Source organism: Solanum tuberosum, unplaced genomic scaffold, assembly GCF_000226075.1.
Source record: "Solanum tuberosum cultivar DM 1-3 516 R44 unplaced genomic scaffold, SolTub_3.0 scf00306, whole genome shotgun sequence".
NCBI lineage: Eukaryota > Viridiplantae > Streptophyta > Magnoliopsida > Solanales > Solanaceae > Solanum > Solanum tuberosum.
In genome coordinates, this window is record NW_006239228.1 from 332,561 (window position 1) to 347,235 (window position 14,675).

Below are 14,675 nucleotides of genomic sequence, written 5' to 3' on the forward strand. Positions count from 1 at the left end.
ACTTTTGTCAGAAGAAAATCGCTCCTGAAGGAGCGATTTTGCCCTTTTGGTTAAATTATTTTTGATGTGCCGTTTTAGTTTTTTGAAAGAAAAAAGTTGTCCTTTTGGCTCCGGACTTCCGTTTATCATATATAAATGAAAGAATTTTTTATCTATAAAAAAAGTGATTTCTTTTATACCATGTAATTGAAATACTTTGGTAGTTTTTAATTTATAGAAAAAGTGATTCATCTAGTTTTCCACATACTTTGAAATAGTCTTTACTGTTTAGAAAAAGTGATTCATCTTGCCCTTCATATATATTGTGTAATTAAAATAGTTCTTAATATATGAAAAACTGGTCATTTTAGTCATTCATATTTACCTTATAATAAAAATAGTCATTATATTGGAAAAAATGATCATTTTAGTTATGAGCCCTAAAACTCGTCTTTGTGCGCTTACTCAAATATGGGTACCGAACACCAGATAGAAAATAAAAAAAAACAATAAATTAAATACTATTCCTTTAAGGGTTGGTATAAAGGAAAACAATGTTTTTCAATTATTTCATGTTGGTTATCAAGGAAAGCAATATTTCTCAATTATTTCATAAATGTTTTCAAAATCAATGCTTTGAATTAGTCAAGGTCTTGTCCAGGTTCGGATATCGAGATTGAGATAGGGGTTGGTATAAAGGAAAACAATATTTTTCATTTTTTTTTATGTTTGGTTGGCTTAAATATTTTTTAAAATATTTTCTAAATCAATGTTTTGAATCGGTCTTGTCTAGGTTCGGATATCAGGATTCAGATTGGATCGCAGTTCGAATGTTGAATCCAAGTCATGTCTTAATGGAGTTTGGTTTCTAACTTATTTTCCACTTATAAACAACCAATTTTTCACTTATAAACAAACATGGATAAAAAATTTCATGAAAAATATATTTTTTTCGTACCAAACAATCATTAATATGCAACATGCATTTTATATAGGGTTTGTCATTTAATATATCAGGTAAAATGTGTGTTATTTGTTTAATTTTATACTGTGTTATTGGTTTGATTTTATACATGTCCAATATTAAAGGCATGTATAAGCTGATGCAAGAGAGCATATTTCTGTATTTATAAATGATCCAAAAGAACAATGAAAAAAAAAATCACTACAAATAAAGACACTATCTGCACTATGTAGCAATTGAGAATGGAAAATTTGGGAGATGATGTTTTAGCTTCGATAATGAGTAGGGTTCACGACTCTGCCTGTAGAAGATCCATTTCTCAAGTTTGTAAGCAGTGGCTCAAAATTGAAGGCATAACTCGATCATCTGTACGTGTTTTTGAACCCAATCTTTTGCTTAATTTCCTTCCAAGATTCCCAAATTTGCTAAAATTTGATACATCTGAAGAAATCACGAACACCCATCTTGAAATTTTAGCTGAAAAATGTCCCAGGATCCAAATTCTTAACCTTAATTTCAAGAAAAAGAGCAAATTTTATGATGAAAGGGATGAAAGTTTAATCTTGGATGATTTTGATGAAAATGGTTTGTGTTTCATCGCAATGGGTTGTTCTCATCTCAATACAGTTTCTTTGAGAAAGAGAAGTGGAGTTGGGGATGCTGGGGTTGTTTCTCTTGTTAGCTTTTTGCCTAAGTTGATACATTTAGACATAAGTTTTTGTGACAAGGTTAGTGATGAAGCACTTAGAGTTATTGGAAATGTTAGCTCTTTGAAGTACTTGAATCTACAGGGGTGTTGGTTGGTATCTGATGCGGGTTTGAAATCATTAACAGGAGGACCTCTTAGGATGACCTTGAAGAAACTAATTCTTGCTGAATGTGATAGGATTACGGATTGTGGGGTGTTGAGTTTGATGCAATTATGTTGCTTGGAGGAATTGGATTTGGCAGAATGTGGACCGAATGTGACTGATTTAGCTGGTGAGGCTATTGCTTCAAGTGAGAGTTTTAAGAGGTTGAACTTGTCATGGCTTGTAAATGTGTCTGATGCTACTGTTGTTGCTCTAGCTGAAGGTTGCAAGAATCTGGATGCTCTTAATTTAACTGGCTGTGAATTTGTCACTGGTGAAGGCGTCCGTACTTTGACAAAGCATGGGTCATTGAAAGAGCTCATTTTGACTAGTTGTGAAAAGCTTAGTGGATATGATTTGGAAGAGTTGGTACTAGGATGTCAAACATTAGAATACATTGTGGTTGACAAAAGATTAAGGATGTGGGTACCTATGGAAGTGCAGGATAGTATCATGAGAGAACACTGTTGGATAGATTGGAAATAACAGGTGAAAGGGGAGTTGAATGTCTCGTTTCGAATGGATTAATATGTTTTCAGTGTCCTCTCTCATTTATGGATACCTCTTAGCAGTTATAACCCGGGTCTTTCATTCACAGTTCCCCATCATTACCTCAGGTGCATATTCTGCCCAGATCCCATTATTTATTGTTGAAGTAGTCGTATTAGTAAAACAAATGTACAGGGTACTTTTTAATTAACTTGGCTACTCTGCTATTGTCATGGCCTATGGATGCTTAACCTTGTGCATAGACATTGCAATTTTGATCCTGAATATAGCTGATATTTGAGATAGGGTAATCCAAGAATCACTTCCTTAAATGGAACTAAGCAAAAAATGAACGGAAGTTTATCTAACCTTTGTTGAAAGTAGGACCACTTCTACTCTGTGGCCTGCTTCAGTTTCTCTAAGTTAATCTGTTGTACTCTAAACAAATGTAATTCTTCTCTAGAAAAAGGAAATAACCTATACCATTGCTGCGGTATCATGAACTATGCTTTGGTATAGCTTTCTTGTAATGCTTGACGTTCTCAGAATACACAGTTCCTCTTCTGTATTCTGTAATTCTTGAAAAGCTGGTTCAACTCAGGTAGGTAGAATGAGATCATGTACACCTCTGACAAATGTCCTACTTTACTAGAATATTTGGGCTACAAATCACCTGACTTTCCAAATAGCACAACAGAAACATATCTTGGAACCTCGTTCCTGAGAAAATTGAGCTTGCATTTAGGGCTGTTCATTGTTCGGTTTGGATCGGTTTTTGATTTAAACCAAAACCAAATCAATTTAGTCAGTTTTTAAATTTCTAAAGCCAAATCAAACCAAACCAAACCAAATAAATAAAAAACCATCGGTTTGGTTCGGTTTATAACTAGCTAATGATGAATTGCCAATAGTAAAATAACATTGACATGAGACAACTATTTCAAATGAACATTAGGAATCGACAAATTTCTCTTTACTATCACAAGATGAATGTATCTGAATATTTTATGATTTTTCAACAATATTCCAAAGTTTTAGCATGTTAATTTGCATAACTGTAGAGGTTACTCCATTTTACATGTCTAACATCCATAGAAGCAATATATAATTTTAAATAGAATGGTCTAACTGGGCAAGCCATTGAAGAGTAGATGGATGTCTTAGCAAAGAAAATTAAGACTGGCAATACATCACACCACATATAGATGATTAGACGTGTTGGGTTTGGGCATATTTTTCAAGAATTAGAATTTATAAGTGTTATAAAGCATGTGAAATAAGTAGAATAAAATCAAACTAATGATTAAAAGGTAATATTTATAATTATTAATGAAAAACTAATACTCTATCATATATTCAAATAGTTCAAAAATTTATGAATAGAATTTATTAGTTCAGTTATTTTTTCAGTTTTTTTAGTAAAACCAAAACCAAACCAAATATAGTAGGTATTTAAAGCTTAAAACCAAAGCAAACCAATTGCTGGTTTTCATAATCCAAGTGGTTTGGTTTGGTTTTTCACCAAACTGTGAACACCTGTTGCACTTCTGAGCTCTTTTTCCATGTGTATAAGCTTCATTGTGGTCTGGTACCTGTTCATGAGTGGTTCTTTTCTTTACTTGCTTAGTCGGCTCATGGATATGTGTTTCTGTGTCCATTTTAGACCTAACTGTCCTCTCGCACAACTGCAAAGAGGTTTTAGTTGAGGGCCAATCTTTTAACTAAGGAGTTTATTACACCACCTTCCTCAAGCTATTTCTCCAGTTACTTCATGTAGTCTTCACTACTTTGGAGGATTTATTAAGGCATACTGGCCTGGAAAACTATGGAAAAACTAGTTGGTATGTTGAGAAGTTTGATCTGAAATGAACCCCAAGTTGTTCCGGTCTGAAAGGAAATGAAGTTTGGTTGCCCTTAACCCTTCAGGTTCAAAATAATTGTGTACCTCTTATTGGAAAGATAACATGCAAAATATCTTTTTGGGTTAACAAGTCAAAGAATTATGAAAATTTATATGCACCAGAACTTAAACACATAAACGTTTACCTTCTGGTGATATGGTTATAGCCAAGAGGTTCCAAGAGAGGAAGTAGTCATGCTGAATCATGGTGAGAAAAAAAATTACTTCTCTTCATGTGCTCAAACCTGATCATAAACTTGTTCGTCCTGTCTCTGATATAAAATGACAGCAAAGCATTTAAAAGGGCGTACTTTGAATGTAATGAATCAATGTATGAAATGATAGGCTCTGTCAAAATGAGATAACAAACTGATGCATCTGAAGGCATGAAAAATTGTTAGGTTATGTGAAACTTGTCCAAAATGTGATTGCCCATGTTTTTCATTTTCTTTTCTTGATTGATACTCACTATCTGCTGATTTGAGTAAGATATAGCTCTAATATTTCTATATCTTTTTCCAAGCTTTGTAAGCTATTATGTTTTTGAGTTTCTTAATTCTGTTTCCTTTTCTGTAAACTTCTTCTTTACAGTATACTAAAAGGGCTTTTATATAAATCAAAGCCAATGCTGCGTTTTTTGTTCGTCTATCATTTTTCTTGGTGGAGTGGTGGGGTAGGGGGGATTATAAATTTATAAACAAACCCTGCATGTTCTGGCGTCCAAAATATCCTGGTCAAAATATTTTTTTTCCTTTTGAGGTAAATTGTGTAATATCTCAAACAAAAAAAATACCCTAGTCAAAAATATATTTTTTTCCTTTTCAGGTAGATTGTGTAATTTCTTAAACAAAAATAATACCTTGGTTAAAATAATTTTTTTTCCTTTTTCAGGTAAATTGTGTAATTTCTCAAACAAAAAAAATACCCTGTCAAAATAAATTCTTTTCCTTTTCAGGTAGGATTGTGTAATTTCTCAAACTTAAAAAAATACCCTAGTCAAAATATATTTTTTTCCTTTTCAGGTAGATTGTGTAATTTCTCAAACAAAAAAAATACTCTGGTCAAAATAATTTTTTTTCCTTTTCAGGTAGGATTGTGTAATTTCTCAAACAAAAAAAAAATACTTTGGTCAAAATATTTATTTTTCCTTTTTACGTAGGATTGTGTAATTTTTCAAACAAAAAAAATATCCTGGTCAAAATATTTTTTTTTTCTTTTTCAAGTAGGATTGTGTAATTTCTCAAACAAAAAAAATTAGCCTGGTCAAAATAATTCTTTTTCCTTTTCAGGTAGGATTGTGTTATTTCTCAAACAAAAAAAATACTCTGGTCAAAATATTTTTTTTCCTTTTCAGGTAGGATTGTGTAATTTCTCAAACAAAAAAAATGTCAAAATAATTTTTTTTCTTTTTCAGGTAGGATTGTGTAATTTCTCAAACAAAAAAAATTAGCCTGGTCAAAATAATTTTTTTTCCTTTTCAAGTAGTTTGTGTAATTTCTCAAACAAAAAAATACTAGGGGTTTTAAGTTTCAACTCGGCTGCTTATATATAGCTCTCCATTCCTCTGGCAATCTTTGGCTATTCAAGAAAACTTTATAGTATCCTGATTGATTAGGATTTAGGATTGAACAGTGATACAATGCGTAGATGAGCGTAGATGATTAGGAATATTAAAAAGTAGTTACTACTGTTCATTAGTCACAAAAACAGTTATCATTGTTCATTGTTTGTTAGAGTTTGTTAGAGCAGTTATTTCATTAGATTGTAGCTTTAGCTTTCAATTCAACTCTATAAATAGAGATGTAATACAATTGTTAAGGCATTGAATGATATATGATAATTCTTCTCTTCTCTCTTTTACTCTGTTCTTCTTAGCTTCTATCTCGGAATTGCCCTGATATAGCTATCTTCTTCTTCGAGGTTCAGCCTCCTAGTTGATATTATCCTTTCGATTACTGTTAATTGGATCAAACAGCACAAATGCATCCAACGGAACTCTGATGGTAAAATCGAAATCTTCAGAGACCCAATTGGAAGTTTATAGAATGGCAATGGTGTATTCATCTTTTTCAATTCGAGCTTTTGGTTCACTTCTCTGTAGATTCTCAAATGGGGTTTATCATATACCCCACCATTCTTGTTCTCTCAAATGTAAGTACTCCCATACATGATACATCAATAAAAATCAAATCTTTATACCTTATTCTCCTAAATTGTTTATTTTCATTGTAGGTGTTTTTTTGTTGACTGAGAATTTTTCGTCTTCTTCATGGCATTCATCTGCTGATATACGACTCTTGCCTTTGGAACTTCAGTCTAGAAATTCAATGAGAAAGATTTGGACTTTTTCTCCTCTCTGTATGGGCAGGCGCTCCTGCAAAATTGCTGGAAGAGAGGTATAAAATGTTCTTGCTATTACATCTAAATCATATAGTTCCAGTTTCTTTTTCTTTGAGCAGAACCTGATAAAATAAATTCTAGTTGTTGTATTTCCTTTGATACAAACACTGTTAACTCTGTCCAATTCAATGTATTGGGATCTTAGAAATCAACTCAAATTTGAATCTTTCTCCCCAGCTTGATTTCCTCTACCAAAGAAAAATGTAGCCTTTTGAACTATCCTAACTCTGAACAATAACAACAACATCATACCCAATGTTATCCCACAAAATGGGGTTTGGGGAGGGTAGAGTGTAAGCAAACTTTACTACTACCTTAGATGTAGAGAGGATGTGGTCTATCAGCTCAGTGTCCTATCTCTGAAGTGTTCAGAAATTTATATGTAGTTACGATCTGTGGAAGCATTGTGATTTCATTGTTAAGTAGTGTCAGCATCCTGGGAAATATTTATTCGTGTGATTTTGAGATTTTTGTAATGAAGTTTGACCTCATTTGACTGCAGTAGTAGAAAAAGAGAGATGCATTTCTTGAGATTAGATAGTTCATTAGGTTAGAATTATTTATTAAATGTGGACTATATATCAACTTATTATTATGCTTTTAGCAAAACTGGCTGAATGTTAATAGTTGGTGGACAACACACAAGTCATGTATTTATGTGGATTCCATATGGGCATGTATCATTTCATGTAATAGGTGTGAGTTGACAATAGTGTAGGTCTGTTGGAGACCTGTGAGCCCATAATGGGGAGGCACACTAGGTTAAGGCTTTAGAGCCTATAAATATGAGGCTAGGTCCCCTTTCTCGAGCTTGCTTTGGAATGATGGGAAACAAACAAGGAAACCTCAGGTTTCTCTTTTCTATTTTTTCCCTCTTCAACAACACATTTTAAGATGGCCAAGATTCATTTTGAGTGATATAGGCAGTTTTCATAAATAAATTTAAGAAATCTAGACCCACTTTGTTGATAAGATCCAGGAAGACTTATCAATTTGAAAACACACATGACAAAAATATCTCAAAGATAAAACAATTTATTATATGCCCAGATTAGAAAACTGTAAATCAAGATCTCTAATTTCATAAACTCTCCGTTCAATAGAGGATTCATAAATGACTCTTATCACTTATCAAATTGTTGTTACTAGCGGAAGCACATATGTGTTAAAACGAAAACTACTAACGAGTTAAAACCCCAAAACCAAGATCAACTTTGAACTTGATTCACCAGGACTATTTTTATAGAATAATGTTGTGCATATACACAACAATCAAAATAGAATCACAGTCGATAAACAAACTTCATTTCAGATTTAACTGCGATACAAATTGCGTTAACTTCAGTAATTCAGGCTATGTATCTCATGAACGATTAATAAGGTTCATAATCTATGTAATATGGTTTGATGTCAAGTGTAAATTAACAACCATAATAATCAGTTAGATTAAGAATACCTATAATATTCTGTAATAGGCAAAAAGAGGGTGTGTACCTTTATACGCTATAGCAATGCACAACTGAAGACGAACTACGCTGAGTCTTCCTTTCCTTTTGCTTATGATGACAGGCTTAACCTAAGATCTTTTCTCATAAGGTGCCAGCCGTCATAAGCCAAAGTAGAGGAAGACTCGGCTAGTTTGTCTTCAGTTGTATGTTGCTATGGTGGATAAATATGCACACCTTCTTTTTACGTATTTCACAATATTTTAGGTGTTCTTAATTTTATGTGATTATTATGGTCATGTTTCTCAATTAATTTACTCTTGGCATTAGACCATGTTGCATAGATTATGGACCTTATTAATTGTTCATGAGACGAATAGTCCAGAATACTAAAATCATTTCTGCGTAAGTTATGGATTAGGGTTGAAGGTTATTATGTGGCCATGCAATGTCTAGTTCCCTTACCAGTATTGGTTGAGCTCAAGCATACCTCAAGTCTATATAATAGCAATGGTGTATTCATCTTCTTCAATTCGAGCTTTTGGTTCACTGCTCTGCAAATTCTCAAATGGGGTTCATCTTAAACCCCACCATTCTTGCACTCTCAGAGGTATGTACTCCTATACATCAATAAAAAACAAATCTTTATAGCCTTTTGTTTTATATTCCTTAATTGTTTGTTTTCTTGCAGGTGTTTTTTTGTTGAGTGGGAATTTTTCGTCTTCTGATAAACGGGTCTTGCCTTTGGAACTTCAGTATAGAAATTCAGTGAGAAAAATATGGACTTTCTCTCCTCTCTGTATGGGCAGGCGCTCCTGCAAAATTGCTGGAAGTAAGGTATAAAATGTTCTTGCTATTACATCTAAATCATATAGTTACAGTTTCTTTTTCTTTGAGCAAAATCTAGTAAAATTCTAGTTGTTGTAATTCCTTTGATGCAAATACTGTTAACCCTGTCCAAATTCAATGTATTGGGATCTTAGAAATCAACTCAAATTTGAATCTCTCCCCAGCTTGATTTCCTCTACCAAAGAAAAATGTAGCCTTTTGGACTATCCTAACTCTGAACAATATCAACATCATACCCAGTGTAATCCCACAAAATGGGGTTTGGGGAGGGTAGAGTGTAAGCAAACTTTACTACTACCTTAGAGGTAGAGAGGATGTGGTCTATCAGCTCAGTGTCCTATCTCTGAAGTGTTCAGAAATTTATATGTAGTTACGATCTGTGGAAGCATTGTGATTTCATTGTTATGTAGTGTCAGCATCCTGGGAAATATTTATTCGTGTGATTATGAGGTTTCTGTAATGAAGTTTGACCTCATTTGACTGCAGTAGTAGAAAAAGAGTGATGCATTTCTTGAGATTAGATAGTTCATTAGGTTAGAATTATTATTTAAATGTGGACTATATATTAACTTATTATTATGCTTTTAGCAAAACTGGCTGAATGTTAATAGTTGGTGGACAACACACAAGTCATGTATTTATGTGGATTCCATATGGGTATGTATCATTTCATGTGATAGGTGTGGGTTGACAATAGTGTAGGTCTGTTGGAGACCTGTGAGCCCATAATGGGGAGGCACACTAGGTTAAGGCTTTAGAGCCTATAAATATGAGGCTAGGTCCCCTTTCTCGAGCTTGCTTTGGAATGATGGGAAACAAACAAGGAAACCTCAGGTTTCTCTTTTCTATTTTTTCCCTCTTCAACAACACATTTTAAGATGGCCAAGATTCATTTTGAGTGATATAGGCAGTTTTCATAAATAAATTTAAGAAATGTAGACCCCCTTTGATAATATGATCCAAGAAGACTATATCAATTTGAAAACTCACACGCCGACAAAAATATCTCAAAGATAAAACAATTTATTATATGCCCAGATTAGAAAACCGTAAATCAAGATCTCTAATTTCATAAACTCTCCGTTCAATAGAGGATTCATAAATGACTCTTATCACTTATCAAATTGTTGTTACTAGCGGAAGCACATATGTGTTAAAAGAAAACTACTAACGAGTTAAGACCGCAAAACCAAGATCAACTTTGAACTTGATTCACCAGGACTATTTTAATTGAATAATGTTGTGCATATACACAACAATCAAAATAGAATCACAGTCGATAAACAAACTTCATTTCAGATTTAACTGCGATACAAGTTACGTTAATTTCAGTAATTTGGGCTATTCATCTCATGAACAATTAATACGGTTCATGATCTATGTTATATGCTTTGATGTCAAGTGTAAATTAACACAATCATAATAATCAGATAGATTAAGAATACCTATAATATTCTGTAATAGGCGAAAAGAGGGTGTGTACCTTTATCCGCTATAGCAATGCACAACTGAAGACGAACTACGTTGAGTCTTCCTTTCCTTTTGCTTATGATGGCAGGCTTAACCTAAGATCTTTTCTCATAAGGTGCCAGCCGTCAGAAGCCAAAGTAGAGGAAGACTCGGCTAGTTTGTCTTCAGTTGTACGTTGCTATGGTGGATAAAGGTGCACACCTTCTTTTGGCGTATTTCACAATATTTTAGGTGGTCTTAATTTTATGTGATTATTTTGGTCATGTTTCTCAATTAATTTACACTTGGCATTAGTGATTAGACCATGTTGCATAGATTATGAACCTTATTAATTGTTCATGAAACGAATAGTCCGGGATACTAAAATCATTTCTGCGTAAGTTATGGATTAGGGTTGAAGGTTATTATGTGGTCATTGCTATTATATAGACTTCCATTGAACTGTGAAGTAAGTAGAATAAAATTAAACTAATCATTAAAAGGTAAGATTTATAATTATTAATGAAAAACTAATATCATATGTTCAAATAGTTCTACATTTTATGTGTAGAATTTATCAGTTCAGTTTGGTTGTTTTTCGATTTTTCTTAGTAAAACCAAATTAAATATAATCGGTATTTAAAGCTTAAAACCAAATGCCGGTTTTCTTAATTGGTTTTGTTTGGTTTAGTTTTCATTAACCGTGAACACTTGTTGCATTGATGCACTTCTGAGCTATTTTTCCATGTGCATAAGCTTCGTTGTGGTCTGGTACCTGTTCATGAGTGGTTCTTTTCTTTACTTGCTTAGTCAGCTCATGGATATGTGGTCTCTGTGTCCATTTTAGACCTAACTTTCCTCTTGCACAACTGCAAAGAGGTTTAGTTGAGGGCCGATCTTTTAACTAAGGGGTTTATAAAACCACCTTCCTCAAGCTATTTCTCTAGTTACTTCATGCAGTCTTCAGTACTTTGGAGGATGTATCAAGGCATACTGGTCTGGCAAACTACGGATGAACTAGTTGGCATGTTGAGAAGTTTGATCCAAAATGAGCCCCAAGTTGTTCCGGTCTTAAAGGAAAAGCATTTTGGATACCCTTAACCCTTCAGGTTCAAAATAATTGTGTACCTCTTATTGGAAAGATAACATGCAAAATATCTTTTTGGGTTTAACAAGTCAAAAAATCATGAAAAATTATATACACCAGAATTTAAACACATGAAAATTTACCTTCTGGTGATATAGTTATACCAAGAGGTTCCAAGAGAGGAAGTAGTCATTCTGAATCATTGTGAAAAAAAAAATTACTCAAACCTGATCATAAACTTGTTAGTTCTGTCTCTGATATTAAATGACAGCAAAGTATTTAAAAGGGCGTACGTTGAATGTAATGTATCAACGTATGAAATGATAGGCTCTGTCAAAATGAGATAACAAACTGATGCATCTAAAGGCATGAAATATTGTTAGGTTATGTGAAACTTGTCCGAAATGTGATTGCCCATGTTTTTCATTTTCTTTTCTCGATATTCACTACCTGCTGATTTGAGTAAGATATACCAGTAATATTTCTGTATCTTTTTCCAAGCTTTGCAAACTATTATGTTTTTGAGTCTATTAGTTCTGTTTCCTTTTCCGTAAAGAAATAGGTCAGGGATTTTAATAAATCAAACCAGACACTACCTTCTTCTTTTTTTCGTCTATCATCTTTCTAGAGGATGGGGTGGGGGTGGGGGTGGTAAATTTTGTAAACATACCCTGCTGGTTCTGACTTCCAACTCTCTTTCATTTTTGTTCTTAACTCATCATTCATCTTTTCCTAGAATTAGGGTGTGAAACATTTCGAAAGAACTTTTGTTGCAAATGCAGAACTGATGTTGGCTCAATTTTGACAGGTTTGAACTGTTGAACAATGATGACGGACGGTGCAGCAGTAGTTTGCAAAATCTGGCATTTGCTATTTATTGCTTGTTGTTGCTACTTGGAACAAGTGCATTTTTCTGTGCTCGAAATATTGGGCACTGCAAAATAGTACTCAGTTTTGAGAACTATTGCCTCGCCTAAGTGTGTAGGGGGATGGCTTCGATAAAATAGGATGTATGAATAACAAAGGCATTTTGACAATTCAGAGTATGAAATCTCTCACCAGGTTAATAGCAGTTTCCCTAGAATCTTGCGTTATATGTGACTCAGGTTAGAGTAGAAGTATGGAGGAGTATTATGTCACCAACAAGGTGCAGACAGAATTGAGCCAGAAGTTTCTACTGCTAAATTTGTCCGCTCACCGAATGCACAATGGGAGAGAATGTAAAAGGACATCTCTACAGTGATTGCAACAATACTTTGATGCCTTCAAGACAGATATCTATCCATTAAAATTGTTCGGAAAAATTCAGTCGATGGCTTGGATGTACTGTTGTAAGCTTAAATGATTTCCGTGATTGCCTAGTGAACAATACTGGGACCTTCAGTTGATTTCTGTGAAACATTTTCTGTTGTATGTTAACATTGGTCTTAGTTTTATTTATATATTCCAGTTATCATTTATTTCCTAGTTGATTTGCTGAAACAACCCAATGTTGTGAAAAAGAAATTGATATGCTTGGTTTAATTATTATTTTTAAATCTATGAAACTTAAACAATAATATGCTTTGTTTCATTTTAAAAAAAGGCGAAATGACCTGGGAGACTCATGTACTTGGCTCCATTTGTCAGTTGAATCCTTTTACTCATCACTTTGCCAAATGAACTCTTAAACTCGATGAAACTCTATTTTCTAAACCCCTCTGACCATTGACCGAGCTTATGTGGCATTAAAATGATTGAGTTGGACAAATGTGAGACCACACGCGTTTTAAAGCAAGTGAATATAATATTTTTATTTTAAAAATATCAAAATTATAAGATAAAATAATAATAATAATAATAATTTTGTAAAAATAAATTTCAAAACCTTTCTTCTTCAGCCCACCCACCCCTTCTCTCTTCTTCTTCAGCCTCACCCCATCTTTTTTCTCTTCTTCTTCAGCCCCAACCCCGTCCTTTTTCTCTTCTTCTTCCGCCCCAGACACCCCCCCACCCCTGCCCCTACCCCTTTTCTATTCTTCTTCTTTGAGATACACCCCATCACCATAATCATCAAATATAAAATTAAAAAACTTTTGCAAGAAAACATATCATTCACCATTTTCATAAATTTAAGATCTATTGCTTGAATTTACTCATAAATATATTTTTTCCAACTTGAAGCTTTCTTGATTTTTTTTTATCAAATAAAAATAAAAAGAACCTAAAGCATGTGCAAGAGCTAATTACAATCTATCATATTTTATGAGTGAGAAAACTTTTGAATGTGAAATATGAAGAAAGATGAAAATGATGTTTTTTTTTATTTTTGGGGTGAGGCATAAGGGTGGATGAGAATGAAGAAGATGAAGTGGGAAATGGGAAAGAGAGAGAAAATTGCACTCTTTATTTTTTAGTATTATTTATTTTTAAAATTTGATTTCTGATGTGTCATTGGAAAAATAATAATAATGACGCGTCATTAAAAAATGACGTGATATTTCATGTGTAAAAAGAGTGTATTACACGCACACACATTAGATGGGCAAGAAGTTTAAAATATTGTGTTTGAATGAGTTTAAGGATCCATTTGGTAAAGTCATAAGTACAAGGGTTCAACTTACAAACAGAGTCAAGTATAAGGGTCTTCCAGGTCATTCCGCCTTAAAAAAATAATGATAAAGCAAGATCTCAAATTCGAAAAAAGTATTAGAGTTTGACGTATTTCAATATCAAACAATAATAATAACATATTCAGTGAAATTTCACAAGTGATGTTTGGATAGGATAGAATCTACGCAACTTTTACCACTATCTCGTGAAGGTAGAGAGGTTGTTCTCGAAGGACTCTCGACTCAAGTGCAACAAATCCTGATATAGAAAAAGGAGACAATGTAGAGAATATAGCAAATAATAAAAAACAATGCAAAAGTACTATAAAATCATGTGATAATGAAGATAAAATGCTATAAATAATTCCTTAACTATAGGAGTCGGTCTAAAATGGTTCCTTAACTATACTTTTGTCGGATTTAGTCATTTAACTATTCAAAAACTTATCAGATTTGGTTCCTTAACTATACAATTCAGTTTTAATCTTTTAACTATACATTTATCAATTGTAATTTCTTAACTATACATTTATCAGTTTTAGTCCTTTAAATATTTAAAAACTTATCAGGTTTGGTCTCAGTCCATTTTTATATAAATAACTTAGGTTTATATTAACGAAATCCACGTCTCAAGAAATTAAATCATTTAACCATTTTTTTAGTTGTTTCTC

At 33.2% G+C, this 14,675-nt stretch overlaps 1 protein-coding gene across 6 annotated transcripts; it reads left to right on the forward strand.

Moving 5' to 3' along the window:
• Positions 1-1,090: 1,090 nt before the first annotated feature.
• Positions 1,091-12,881, forward strand: LOC102593530 (F-box/LRR-repeat protein 4-like). 6 transcript variants are annotated; one of them, XM_015314540.1, is made up of 7 exons: positions 1,091-2,411; positions 6,110-6,334; positions 6,416-6,579; positions 8,439-8,638; positions 8,720-8,865; positions 10,463-10,540; positions 12,222-12,881. In XM_015314540.1, the coding sequence occupies exon 1, from the start codon at positions 1,186-1,188 to the stop codon at positions 2,278-2,280; it is 1,095 nt and encodes a 364-aa protein (XP_015170026.1). In that variant the 5' UTR covers positions 1,091-1,185; the 3' UTR covers positions 2,281-2,411; positions 6,110-6,334; positions 6,416-6,579; positions 8,439-8,638; positions 8,720-8,865; positions 10,463-10,540; positions 12,222-12,881. The 6 variants fall into 6 exon arrangements, with proteins under 6 accessions (XP_015170026.1, XP_015170024.1, XP_015170025.1 ...); XM_015314538.1 differs by lacking the exon at positions 10,463-10,540 and having other exon boundaries at positions 12,222-12,880; XM_015314539.1 differs by lacking the exon at positions 10,463-10,540 and having other exon boundaries at positions 8,450-8,638; positions 12,222-12,880.
• The last annotated feature ends 1,794 nt before the right edge of the window (positions 12,882-14,675 follow it).